The following is a 13260-nucleotide window of genomic DNA, read 5'->3' on the forward strand; positions in this document are numbered from 1 at the left end:
ATCAAAGTTCCGAAACCCATTTAGTTCTTGGGAATAACTAAGTGTCCATGCACTCATAAGCTGGAAAATGCTCGGCAAGTTCTTGAGATGTCAAAGTCCTATAAACTCCTTCTGCCCAATGATGCAGTTGTCATGGTAACGATATTGAGCCAACCTGCAGGTAGTAACCATCGCATCCGTAGGAACCTCGCTGTGATATCTGGACGGAACTGATCAGGCAATCTCCAAAGGAGTAGTCCGGAAATTCCTGGGAAAAATAACAAAATGTCAAATTTGACAGATTTAATTTTGGAATGACCAACCACTTCAGCATTTTTATTTGATAAAACCTTTTCTTATTTGATATAAACTTTACAGCTTTTGTTGAATTTCGACACATACGAATACACGACACACTCAACATACGCATACAACTTTCTCACTCATTGCTTTTCTCCACCCAGGAGTAAATGGGTACCTGTGAGGGCTGAGATGGTTTTTGTGAATGATTTAGCTGCTTTGCGCTGAAAAATGGCAGCATCGAGCTGTATACTCCCCAGGGAGCTGAGATGGTATTTGGAATGTTTTATTGGCCCAATGATCGGAGTAATAATAATGTAAAGCATTTTGATCTCAGTTAAAAGTGCTATATAAGAACATGTTACTATTATTATTACAAATCCCTCAAATAAATCATCCTGACGTTCATGCAGAAACTGAACAAATCTGCATAATATCTCACGTTGAGTATTCTCGTCGCATCGAACGCCTCCCTGACCCTCTCGGCTCCGCCCTCCCTCCTGCCCTTGACTCTCTTGGAACCATCTTCAGCATCCGGTTCTTTCCTGAAGAGCGTATTGATGAGCGTGACGTGGATCTTGACTCGGTCGTAGTCACGCTGCATCAGACCAGCCGAGACGAAGCGATCCACTAGACTATCACAGATGAGTTGTAGTCTGTATTTGGTTTAAAAAAAGCGATTCTTAAACAAGACTAGATAATAACTGGTTCCAGACCAATCGGGTCCAAAGGGAACCAGGTAGTCATCTGAGTCACATTTTGGGTTAAAGGTAGAGTAGATCATTTGCAGCTATCCAAAAGGCAATTGACAAAATTATTGTTGAACAGCTTACTTGGTTTTAAAGATAGGAATGATACTAAACTCCCTGTGAAATTATTCCTTCTGGCATGCTGTCATTTTGAAGAAAATTAAAGAAGGCCATTTCCAAAGATGTGTCATGTGACACATTTTTGGAAATTTCAGTTAGTAGTTCAAGTTCGGTGAATCCGTGAATGGGTGCGCACAAGCATTGACACGACGCACACTGGCGGTTCAGTGAGTGACATCACGTAGCTGCAATCGGCTGCCGCTCGTCCCGGATGCTGATTTCGGGCCCATTTCAAAACATGACTCGGCAACTTTTAAATTGAAATCGAGATCCTAGAATATTGTTGCCTTGGAATATACAGCATTCACTGAGCTAAAACTTCATCAGGCTAGTTGTTAAGCACCTGTCTATAGATATTGAGCACTTTTGCTGCCTCAAACGAAAAAATGCACAAATGACAAATGATCTACCATACCTTTAAGGTGAGGCTTGAGTTTGTCTGATTCACAAGTGACAGTAATCTGTCAGTCTGTAAGTGAGATAGGGACAAAAGCGGCACTAGGCCGACCCTCTGTGACCAGCAAAAACACCAGGACTAGTCACAGTTTGTGGGAGCCCCAATTGCAATTCCTATTTGCATGCAAGCAAAGCATAAACTGGCCTCTATGCTAAATCCTAGCAGTGGCTTACTTGTTGGAACCGTCTTTCATTTTTGCCTTCCCGTACAGAACGTCCACTTTTTCCGGCTCATCATTCATGTATTCCAGGCCTTTTAGCTTCACCAGCAGAAAGGATTCACCCAGGATCGGTCTGCAATGAAAGAAGACAAAGAGAACATTAATCGTATGCAAAGTTTGGTTGCAGTGCCCGCTCTTACCACTCAGCCACCAAGCTGAAATAGATTGTGAGAAAAATAAATAACTCGGGTGGGACTCAAACCAACGACCTCCTGCTTGCTAGTGCAAACATCTTACCACTCAACCACTGAGCTTGCCGGGGTCGGCTGGCTGGTTCGAATCTGATATATCAGATTCGAACCAGCCAGCCGACCCCGGCAAGCTCAGTGGTTGAGTTTATAAAAAGTACGTCAGTGAAGGGCAAACCCCAATGTTGAAATAGATCATTGTTAAGTTCAGTTAAATTCACAAGTTGATATTACTCAAAAACTGAACAAAGTGAAAATGCTTCAGCTGACAGAAAAGATTTGAGGGGAAAGGTCTTAAACATTGCTAAACTTGAGCTTTTCAAAGCAATGCCATTTTAAAAAGATCTTTAAGTAATCATGAACATTTTGACCATAATGAGTTAAACTTAATTATACTCTCATAGAATCGAACAAGTTCTTACTTGATAATTTCCTCTTTGCATTTTTCGAGAAGTTCTTTTGCCTGGGCCTAACAAACAGATATAAAAGCAATGGTTAAAAACAAGATAAAATAAATGAAAACAAAACTTTAAATTTGAATGAAACTTACCGGCACCTACAATCTTTCTTCATTGCCTTGTCTTTTGGGTAAATGGCCCACATTATCTACTATTTAGGCTCTAAAAATGTTTTGGGGGTAAAACTTTGGGTATGAAAAAAAACCTGCCTACCACTTCTTTCTTGGACATCAGTACCATAGTGCCCACAGTCAGATGTAACTTGGCTGGCTTCTGGAATAAGCTCTCATGCAAGCCTTCATCCTGGGGAGAAACAGACACAACTTTCTTCATCATGAGGCAAATGAAACCTAACTTCCAAATTGTTTTTTTTTCTTCAAAATGCTCCAATTCCCAGAAAACCAATCTGTAACTTCACAAGTCCAGTCATAATTAAATCAAGTCCAGTCACAAGAAATAGTGGATGAACAATAACAAAGGAATGCCTTTGTCAAAGCTCATTTGAATAGCTTGTGAGTCAAATTGGGACTGGAGGACTTGTGATGGACTTGGTTCTTGGTGGTTCTTGGTTGGTTCATCTACTAAATACTCCACGTGGGAGTTTATACAGGAGGCCAGAAACACCGGGGCAAACCCCTTCTCTTAGCGATAAGTGTCACTGGGTTCTTTTACGTGCATTGCATTACACAACACACGGGACCTATGGCTTAAAGTCCCATCTGAAGGACGAAGCAATAATGGTTAAGTGCCTTGCTTAAGGACACAAGTGTCCACCTGAGCTTGAACCCACGCCACTGTTGCCTCTGAAACACCAGAGCATGAGTCCGGTGCTCTTAACCGCTAGGCCATGACACTCCACGGTGCTTTGGGTTTCAGGTTTAGCTATCTATGCTACAGTCTGATAATTTCACTCAAGATGAAAAGTCAAGTTCTGTAGTACTCGAAAATCCCATGCTATATATATTTTTGGTTATCCTGCAACAAAGGAAGGCCTTTTTCACTGTGACAGTTCATTTGAATAGCTTGTGAGGTGCCTTGGGACAGGATGACATGTGATGGACTTGTGACGACCATGTGATCTGTCTAAATTTACTCCTCCGTAACATTGAACGCCTTGTCCAAACACTTACTCGTCTACTCCCTCTCAGAACGTCCTCCTTGAAGTCTTGGAAGCGTTCCTGCGTAGGTTGACTGTTGAAGGGCATGGTCAGCAAGTGAGTGAATGGCGTCTTCTGTCTCGCTGACGAGACAATGACATCGATTCTAGTCTTGGCTGAGATGATGCCTGGTCTCTGCTCCCCACGAATGACTGGAGGAGAAAGATAATGACCAGTTTCCAGTGAGAAATTCACTAAATATATTTCCCCTTTTGTGGCAAAAGCATTTTTATACTGGTGTATTTTTATTTTCATGATGTCTTTAACATTTTGTCCCACAAGAAAACAGCAAGCATCCCGATGAATGTTCCCAGTTTACTGAAACTTCTTTACCAATCTCATCTTCCTCCTTCTGAGCCTTGTTAGGGATGAGGATTCTGGTCTTGGTCTCGCGCTCAATCCTCTTCCTCGTCTCTCCTTGCTTCCCGATGATGTAACCAAAGAAGCCACTTGGTACCTCCATGGTCAAGCTGTAGCCCTTGTCGGTTTGTTTGATGTCGAGAAAGTCACAACTTTCTTCTGTTTGGTACTCTGTAAACAAAGACATCATTTTTGGGTTATCTAAATTACATTTTAATGCTATTTTCCTTTTCATCATCATCAAACTCATCCCAAACTCATCATAAGGCCACATAAAAAGCTTTCTTGTCCCCCTTTTCCCCGCCTCCTTTTTTTTTGGGGGGGGGGGAGGGAGGTCATATGTTTGCAATATATTTTGTCTTTTTATTTGTTTCTAGCAAACTTGTACTGTAGCTTGAATGTAAGTTCAAAATCTGTAAGAAAGGTTGACAGCTCCTTTGGATACAAAAAGTATCAAATGGAAGAATCCATCCCCCATCTTGGAAAATCTGTGATCTTTGGAAAAAAAAGGGCCTACTTCTTCCTTTTTTTCCAAAACCCTGCACGAGACACTAGATACTTTTTTACTTGGCCTTATCATCTTAATCATCTTCATCGTCATTATCTTTGTTTCACCCCAACTATGACATCGTCCCCACTATAGTTGGGACGATCTCAACTATAGTTAGGATAGTCCGAACTATAGTGGGGAATTCTCCAAGTATTGTTTGGACTGTCCCAACTACTAGTTGTGACCATTGCCATAGTTGGGGCGTATCATCTTCATCATGTTCCTGCATCCTTGGTTCCTTCACATACCATCATACTCCTCCCCGTATCCCTCCATCTCCTCATCATCAGGCTCCGCCCACTCTGCGGGTCTCTGCACTGGATTCTGTCGATAACATCGTCCGTCGATGTAGATGATAGGTGGCTTCAAAATATCCATCTTTTCCGAGGGAAAAATGGGGACAAAATTATAAATTAAAAAATTGGACATACATGCATTGAAATAATAAACACCCCCCCCCCTCCCAAATATTACCCATCTTCACGTCTTTAAGTTATTTTCCGGTTTCCCACCAACCAAACATAAATCCTCTATGAAAGAATTCCATACTGGGCCACCACTCAGACCTCCTGCACTAAGTCTATGGGCCATGACAGAAAAGGTTAAAGTATTCTAAGAATTTTTGCGCTCCTTACATAGTAGTAATAATAATTATAGTATGGAACTCTTTCCATCCTCTACCACAGGCCCAGTATGAGCTGGAGGTACTAAGACGAGACTGTCCAGGTTGTGTTTCTCCCCCCCCCCCCTTTTCCCTGCTCTGCCACGCCCCTCCCTAGGCCGCACTTAACTTTTTGAGCAGACCATCAGATCGGGTGTCGGACGCTTCGCCCCATTTCCACGTCGCCCCATGTCACTTCGCCCCTAACCACTTCGCCCCATCCCCACTTCGCCCCATCCCCACATCGCCCCATCTCCGCTTCGCCCCATCCCCACTTCGCCCCATCCCCGCTTCGCCCCATCCCCACTTCGCCCCATCCCTACTTCGCCCCATGTAGTATGAAAAAGGTGAAGGCTAGGGGTGCAGACCAAATAAACTGCCAAAGACCCCAGATAGTAAATGCTCCCAATTTTAGAAACTTAAAAAAAATACAAACTCTCTAATGAGGTGCTCGAGACACAGATGAGAGAAATGATGGCTCTATCCCATTCAGAGACGCCTCTCCTATTGGCTTGTGACTAAAAAATGTGCGTAAGAACAACACATTGAGTTATTCGATGGTGTGACATTGTGTGGTTTATGTTCTTCAATTGAGACACATGAAAGGGGTCTCAAAAATTGGGTAGAAATAAGAAGATGAAATCAATGGAAGTTTTGACCGTAGCCAAGTTTACCCAGGCAGTGGGGTGGGTTAGGTTTTACCTGAGGGCAATAGCAGAATGCATATTCGTCCCTTCTGGGACTCATCAGCCGCTGGATTCAAAAGAATCCGTAGGTATGGGTCGGTGAGTTAAAAGGAACTCACTGCCTTGAGGAAAATGTTCCGTCAAAATTTGTCTGATATGTGACACTTACAACTTCATTTAGATGAGATTGGTTCCTCCAAGAGTGAAATAAGGATGTCAAAGGTATTGTCGTTCTCAGATAAGTGGGAGACGGGTTGGTATAGCCGGGTTGGGAACAAAGTTGGATCTTTTACTTCAAGCTTTTATCTCGGTAGGGGAGAGCCTATAGCTTGAGAGGTTGGTTATGAATTGTTCATTTGGTGATGGGCTAATTCTTTCCGTTGGTTAGCAATTAGTGAATCTGTTGAAATTTTTTTTTTTAAGCCAATAAAATAGATGAGATTTTTTTTTTACATGTAACGGCTGGGGCGAAGTGGGGATGGGGCGAAGTGGGGATGGGGCGAAGTGGGGATGGGGCGAAGTGGGAATGGGGCGAAGCGGGGATGGGGCGATGTGGGAATGGGGCGAAGTGGGGATGGGGCGAAGTGGTTAGGGGCGAAGTGACATGGGGCGACGTGGAAATGGGGCGAAGTGTCCGACATTCATCAGATCAGCAGATCAGGCTAGGTTGTTTGCAATTAATTCTAAGCATTCTTTACTTAAAACAAAGGATCAATCTATAACCTTTCGAGTCCCGCTCAGCTCTGAACAAGCACAAGGAACGATCCTTTAAAAAAATGAAAATCTGAACTGAGTGAAAGTCCAGGCGCTAGCGAACACCACTCGCGTGTACGTGTTTACATCAATTAACACTAACAGCGAAGAGTTATAAATGTGTACGGCTCCCTGAAGGCTTGCATTATTAGCAATAGCTAAACTTCCCCATCTGACAGCACCATGCTGTTTTAGCCGCTCTAAAAAGTGGCTGTTAGATTTAAAAGCTGCACCCGTGTTTTAATTATTCTATTTATAAATCTTAGTAGTACGTAAATCCATTAATAAACATATTAATTTCCACAATATAAGACTAAAATGAATCTCAATTCGAAAATATTCATTGTGTACTTTATAAACATTGATGATTCAAAATTTAAATAATTAATTTGTCAAAATAAGGGAGTAAGTACAAAGGATCTACTTGCTAGGTTTAATTGTCAAGCCTGACACGCAAGTCATTTTGGGCTTGATTACGCCTAATGGGGCTACATTGTATCTCCAGTTGCATTGTACAACAAATGATATTGGGCTACATTTGGGCGTAACATTTGTACACTGCTATTTTCGTACGTGTGGGTTGTGGAGGCGATTGTGGAGCGAACTTTTGCGATGGATTTGAGGTGAAGATTCATTACTTTGGACATTATTAATCCGTTCAGAAATTCGTTTTCCATCACGATCTGTAAGTGGTAAGTGTCTAGCTTTTAACTATTGTGTGATTTGTTGAAAATAACATTGAATCTTTTGCAAAAGGAGCAATGTTTTGCGCAATCCAAGTTGGGTCGGTTTGCGCGGCCAACATGGCCAACGGGAACCGTGTACAAAACAAATTGTTAATGTATAAAGCAGGGGGTAGACTTGTATTTCCGACACATTAAATTACGTGTGTGTACGAAAATGACGAGGGAGAAAATTGCAAGGAGTTTAGGGTGTGTTAACTGTTCTTTATTTTAATATTGTTATTGTCATTTTAAAAATAAAAATAAATTAGAAATAAATAGCTGGATTTGTAATTCATTCCCCCCCCCCTATCCTGTGTCATTTGAAATTGAATTTATTTGAAATAACAAAATAAAAAGTAAGGGGTTTCACGGAAACACAATGAAATATGCGCCATCTTGTTCACGGGGCTAAAAGAAGGCAGATGTCGGCTAGACGCCGGTGCATTATTTTTGGAATGACCGCACAGCAACGAGTGTTAAATTGCCCTGTCACTTGAGTGTCAGCAAGATGGCGTACATTACTGTGAAACAAAAGTTCTTTGAAAATTGATAACATTTAGAAAGAGAAAATACATTTAGAAAGAGAAAATACAACGTAGCCCAACTATAAGAGGGATGGAGCTAGTACCAGTTGTATCTCTCAGGACAAATTGACAATACCACCATCCGATAAGCACCCTAACAGCACACACAAAGAGCACACATGGAATCGCAACCCACCCTCTCCAGGACAGCAGCAATGCTTTTAGGAGAGTACTCTAATGCAAGATGCAAGAAGGCGTATGGGGGGGGGTGTGTTATGGTAAATGTTGTAAATTTGTTTTGTTTAAATTAAAATATTGTTTCCTTTATGACATTTGTTTCTTCTTGTTACAACATTTATAACCTGTCATGCCTGTTTATACTGTGTATATAGCAACTAGAAGGAAACTGGGCTTTTGATCTTTTATCATATTTATAATTACTAAAAATGATGTCATTAGAATTAAGAGAAGTCTGCTTTTAGGTTGAAAAAGTCATTTGGGAATGATATAAAACACCCTTGACTCTAATTTGATCAAAACTAAAGAGGGGCCCTACACAGTACACTGCACAATCACCATAATAATGTTTAGTGATTCTACCATGTCTACTATGAGACGACTTTGTGAACTTGAAGAACGGACGCATCCATTCAAAATGCAGTGCTGCATCAGGGGATGTGTTCTTATTCCTCCATGGTCAAAATCATCAAGCACAAAAGACTTGGAGTTGGAGCTAACACATGCATTGTTTCAAATTCCTGAACAGCATGTTACTTAGAATGCCACATTTGTATCGTAAAAATTGGACTACGCACATCCATTTTTTTTATCTGACAAAATGATCAGTGGTCAAGCAATGTCGGCACAATTGCAGAATACCCTGCCACTCGATCTATGCACCTTCTCAGCGCTACCTGTACGTACTAGGCCTACACACGTCATGCTCCACTGCACTCCCACTCCGTATCCGCGTAGCCGGCAACAGGGGAGTTGGTTTGGACTTAGAATTTTTTCAGCAACTCCCATTACTTTTGTGTTGCTTCGTTCTCAAGGGGACCCCTACTCAGTATCCGCGTAGCTGGCAATGTACTTGAATTGTTTCTTTTCCAGTGATTCCAACTGCGTAGCCAGAGATTTTAGGGGTGTATTTCCAAGTGGTGAGGTATTCTGCAATTACTCCGCAATGTCTAAAGGTCTGGCCATTTAACCCTGTGCAACATGCACCATTCTTTACTGCACACTCCCTATCTATCCGCAAACTGGTCTACAGTAATGATGAGAAGGCTAGAAGATCTCGCCTTGCAGTTGCTGTCTATCAAGTATCACAGATTGCCCACACACACTCCATGTCTCCACCAGTTGGTAACGTGACTCACAGTGACTCTACTGTGAGGAAGTGCCACCCTGCCGTGTTTATCTAGAAAACTGCAGGGAGAGCGTGTGCTCCATCACCCATGCTTCCAACCATAGAGAAAGGACACATTCCAACCATGAGGAACGATGCACACATGCGAAGCATTCTGGCAAAAAGAGACAGAACTGGGCGGAGGCTGAAAGGGTTTCTAATGGTTTTAGGAAAGAGCACAAAATTCTCCTTACAATATTGTTTGTTGCACTTCAATCAGATATTTTGTTGACAAGTTATGGCTGTTTAAAATTGGCATTTGTCGACATGTCAAAAAGGTAAAAAAGGCCTAGAGGTTTCGAGATTAGTATTAGTGAAAATGAAACCAATTGTTTTTTTCCTAAAAACACTTTTGTTCCACAATTGTTATATTATTTCTTCAAAATATGTGTTGTAGACATATCAAAGAGTACAAATACAAATGTATCAATAAATATAAAAAAATGAGAAAAAAGTACCCTAATTGGTTTTTTTTTTGGGGGGGGGGGGGTTGCAGTTTTCTCCACTATGGCCTATGCTCAGTTCTGTCTCATTTTGCCAGAACACCCACATTACATGTATGTTTGCATATCAAAAGGAATAGGCTTTGACAAAATGAAACCTGCTACAATGTAATTGTATATCATGTACAACAAACCTTGGCGTCTCATGTTATTCTTTGTTGACGATCAATCATTTTGTGCAGCATGCCAATGCTGTATCCTTCACCTTACAGTGGGTATGTAGCAAGTTCTTGATCAATTGCTGTGCCATGTTTGCAGAACAACATGGCTCATTGAACATGTGTTGACTGAAATCTCAATGACTTCTGTGATGTCAGCCATGGCATGTTTCATTGGTTTTTCATTCACATTGGATTTATTGTATACTCAAATAGCCAATGGAGATTGAAGTTATTCTTTGCTAACTTTGACAAGCGTACGATCATGGGCTTCAGAATTTGATGAGTCAGTGCAAAGACTGGAAATAATTCTGTTGGGTCACACACATGCTTTGCCTATCAAAGAGAATTATGACAAAAGTCCTCAACATAAGTGTCATCATTCATCGAATGGAATGGCCCGAGATCGAATATGATAAAGATGAATTCTGTGTTAAAAATTAAACTATGAGGCGAGGATCAATTGAAAATTAACTGTGTTTCCTAGTCTGTTCTATTATAATTATTAATTACCATGATAAATAGGTTGATGCAATGTGTTTTTTCCATTGAACGTTCTAGTTCTACTGAATTGTTCCTGAATTTAATTTTCCAATCCCAATTGTTCATCTTTTGCTGCCGCAAACTGTTGTCAAAATCTCTGACCCAAGTCTACCACATCAATGCATTATTGAAGTTTTTTAAGGTCAGCCTCACAATTGTGACCCGTTCAGTACTTTTTGGACAACGCCACAGAAACTTTTATTACGCATGCATGGCCACCCCTATTGAATCCCTAATCTCGTCAGTCGTCACATGACCTTTGTACTTTGGTAACAATCACTTGAAAACAATGGACTGGGTCATTGCTCTGAAATCACCCACGCCAGCTGTTACCGAGCATACAGCTACCAAAGCTGTTACTCAATAAATAAATTGTTCCCAAAACAAAGTTGTGGTGGGGAAAATTTCAGTTAGTAATCATGGAACTTATATGTAATCTCATAACCGACCTGCATACATGTTTTTCATTTTGATATATACATGTAATGTAAAAAAAAATTCAAATCTAGGCATGGTCTGACTTTTTATGCACACTTTTAACAACTCATGTATTTTTTTTTTTTTGGGGGGGGGCCTTTTTCCCCCTAGTCTTAGTTTTTGTGCCCTGCTTATATAATCAATTTACACTGCAGAGTCATTCTGTGTCAATTCAACACTATTTTTCAACCGACCTTCACAGATTGAAATGCTATTTGGTGTGATAATTGGCCCATATGAGAAACCCCCAGAACTGAAATCTTTGGTAATGTGGCTGATTAGTTTTTGAGATACAGGTCAACACACTTTTGACTATAAAATTTTGTAGCATGACCTCTGAAATTTAGATACTTGTACATGTATCTGCAAAAGTATAGTGCCTACATGTACAAGGCCAAGTTGTACATCATATTGGCTCTTTGAATGGCCTCCATTTCACAATATAAAACCAAAACCCTTGAACAAAGACATTAACATATGGCCAACATATAGGTTTGGATACCAGTAGCTCAGTTGGTAGAAGACCAGAATAGTCATCCAAAAGTCACAGGTTCAAACTCTGCTCCAGTAAATTTGGTGGTTGTTCAACTTTATTTATATTAAACAAAATAATTCTCCTCTTCAGCTCAAAAATTCAAAGAGCGCATTACACGATAATCACTTTACATGTACTGTTTTACGCAAAATGTTTTAATTTGTATAGCATTCTGTAGGCCTATAGCGCCACATCCTGTTTGTTACATTTAGCAGTCTGAATAAACCACCGCCAGGCTTTTTTGGCAGGGCCCTATGCTCATGCTCATGTACATTGTACATGTACATGTATTTATTCTCGAGAAATCCTTTATTCCAATGACTAGTTTGTACAGCAGTGAACAATTGAAACTGAAGAATGAAAGGAACAAAGGGCATGTTTATGCAGTACACAATGGTGTGCAAATAATGAATCGGTCCAAATCTAAACACAGACAGGCTCGGTCCAGACATGGATATTGGATACTTTGGTGCTCTTTCTAAACTGTTTTGTATAGCAGTGGCTGTACAATGTTAATGCGTATAGCATTTACACATATACATGTATGTACATGTACATACTTTACCTTGAACTTTAAAAGAGGAAAGTGCGAAGAGAATCTTATTTTCAGGTTGGCTGTTCATTTTCTCTTACAAAGTTTGAAGTGAAACTGACCGATGAACAAAAATCAAAATTGAAAGGAAATCACAGGCATTTCACAGTCTTTTGAAATAATGAAAGGTTTGCGGAAACATCATGTGCGAATAATTTCTCAACTAAGAGAATGGTTCTGAAAAGAACCGGAGGTATAAACTCGACGTTCCGGTCAGTATGCTCTGACCGTCTTCAGGAGAGTGCCTAAACTTTAAGAAAGTAAATACTAAAGTAGTAAAAAGCAAAAAGCGAAATCAATGAAGTGTAAAGTTGCATCCTGTGAAGAGTCTTTTGAAAATCACTCATTTGTTTTCCTTTTTTTCTATTTTGTCCAGGAAGAACTGAGCGACAAGCGATGCCACGTGTCGAATTCTGACCTCAAATGACCCCAAAGATTTTGTGCATGTCCGCCCTCTAACGCAACCCCACTCCACCAATCATGAACACCCACGTTATGGCCGAGGGTCCGCACTATGGCAGCGGTAACGACTCCATGGCGGCGCTGTCCCAGGTCTCGGGCGGCAACCATACCTACGCCGGCAGCAGCCACGATCAGCTCAACGACCGCGAAGCCTCGCTGTCCTACGGCTACAACTACACGCCGACGGGTACCCCGACTCATTCCTACAGCACCACCGATAGGAACTCGGAGCACCCGTCTCTTATGAGGGACAGCACGGCCCGGGCCTCGGCCCGGAAGGGGGGCAAACTGGCTCCGCACAAAGTTCAAATGCTGGACGATTCCGTTATCACGTTACACGTACCAGTAAGTATTGTGAAAATCCGTCACAATTTTTAAAAAGTCACTTTCTGATAACGTCTCAGCAACATCAGCCTGCTGATGGATTTGTATTGAATTACAAATTAGATTAATTAATTAACCCTAGCCTTCCTAAATCCTCCAAAATCCTCCTTGCATCAGTGGAGGCTTTTGAAGGATTGAGGCTATACAGCAAAAATGTGCAGCTGATCTTGGAGGATGCACCATGTCAAGGTCTCAGACCGGACCATGTGTTGTTTATTCTCAGCCGTGCTTAAAATTAGGCCTACACTATACTTGAAATCCTCTGCACTGCTCCAGGATGTCACTGGCTCTGCCTCAACATATTGTCAGTGATT

At 41.2% G+C, this 13260-nt stretch overlaps 2 protein-coding genes across 10 annotated transcripts in view; one reads left to right on the forward strand and one right to left on the reverse strand.

Annotated features, from left to right (window-relative positions):
* On the reverse strand, positions 1–6715 carry LOC119724254 (activating signal cointegrator 1 complex subunit 1-like). Of its 2 annotated transcripts, none has more exons than XM_038195217.1 (9): positions 6609–6715; positions 4787–4921; positions 3962–4159; positions 3602–3780; positions 2685–2774; positions 2436–2482; positions 1779–1898; positions 722–935; positions 1–247 (listed from the first exon to the last, which is right to left on the reverse strand). In XM_038195217.1, the coding sequence occupies exons 2-9, from the start codon at positions 4914–4916 to the stop codon at positions 131–133; spliced, it is 1095 nt and encodes a 364-aa protein (XP_038051145.1). In that variant the 5' UTR covers positions 4917–4921; positions 6609–6715; the 3' UTR covers positions 1–130. The 2 variants fall into 2 exon arrangements, with proteins under 2 accessions (XP_038051145.1, XP_038051146.1); XM_038195218.1 differs by having other exon boundaries at positions 4787–4916; positions 6609–6709.
* Positions 6716–7114: 399 nt separating this feature from the next.
* LOC119724255 (FERM, ARHGEF and pleckstrin domain-containing protein 1-like) overlaps positions 7115–13260 on the forward strand; it is a 52513-nt gene continuing 46367 nt past the window's right edge. For 2 of the 8 annotated variants that reach the window (XM_038195226.1, XM_038195227.1), the window contains exons 1-2: positions 7169–7330; positions 12477–12907. In XM_038195226.1, coding sequence (XP_038051154.1) covers positions 12581–12907 — 327 coding nt within the window. In that variant the 5' untranslated portion in view covers positions 7169–7330; positions 12477–12580. Of the gene's footprint in view, positions 7331–12476; positions 12908–13260 lie in introns of all 8 variants that reach the window. The other 6 variants (XM_038195225.1, XM_038195220.1, XM_038195222.1 and 3 more) reach the window with 6 other exon arrangements.

Source organism: Patiria miniata, unplaced genomic scaffold, assembly GCF_015706575.1.
Source record: "Patiria miniata isolate m_02_andy unplaced genomic scaffold, ASM1570657v1 HiC_scaffold_18, whole genome shotgun sequence".
Lineage (NCBI taxonomy): Eukaryota > Metazoa > Echinodermata > Asteroidea > Valvatida > Asterinidae > Patiria > Patiria miniata.

Coding starts and splice junctions, on each gene's coding strand:
- LOC119724254 (XM_038195217.1), bottom strand. CDS start 4,916: ATGGATATTTTGAAGCCACCTATCATCTACATCGACGGACGATGTTAT. Junction 2,775..3,601: donor TTCTGAGAGGGAGTAGACGA/GTAAGTGTTTGG, acceptor GTTTCTCCCCAG/GATGAAGGCTTGCATGAGAG. Junction 2,483..2,684: donor TGATGTCCAAGAAAGAAGTG/GTAGGCAGGTTT, acceptor TCTGTTTGTTAG/GCCCAGGCAAAAGAACTTCT.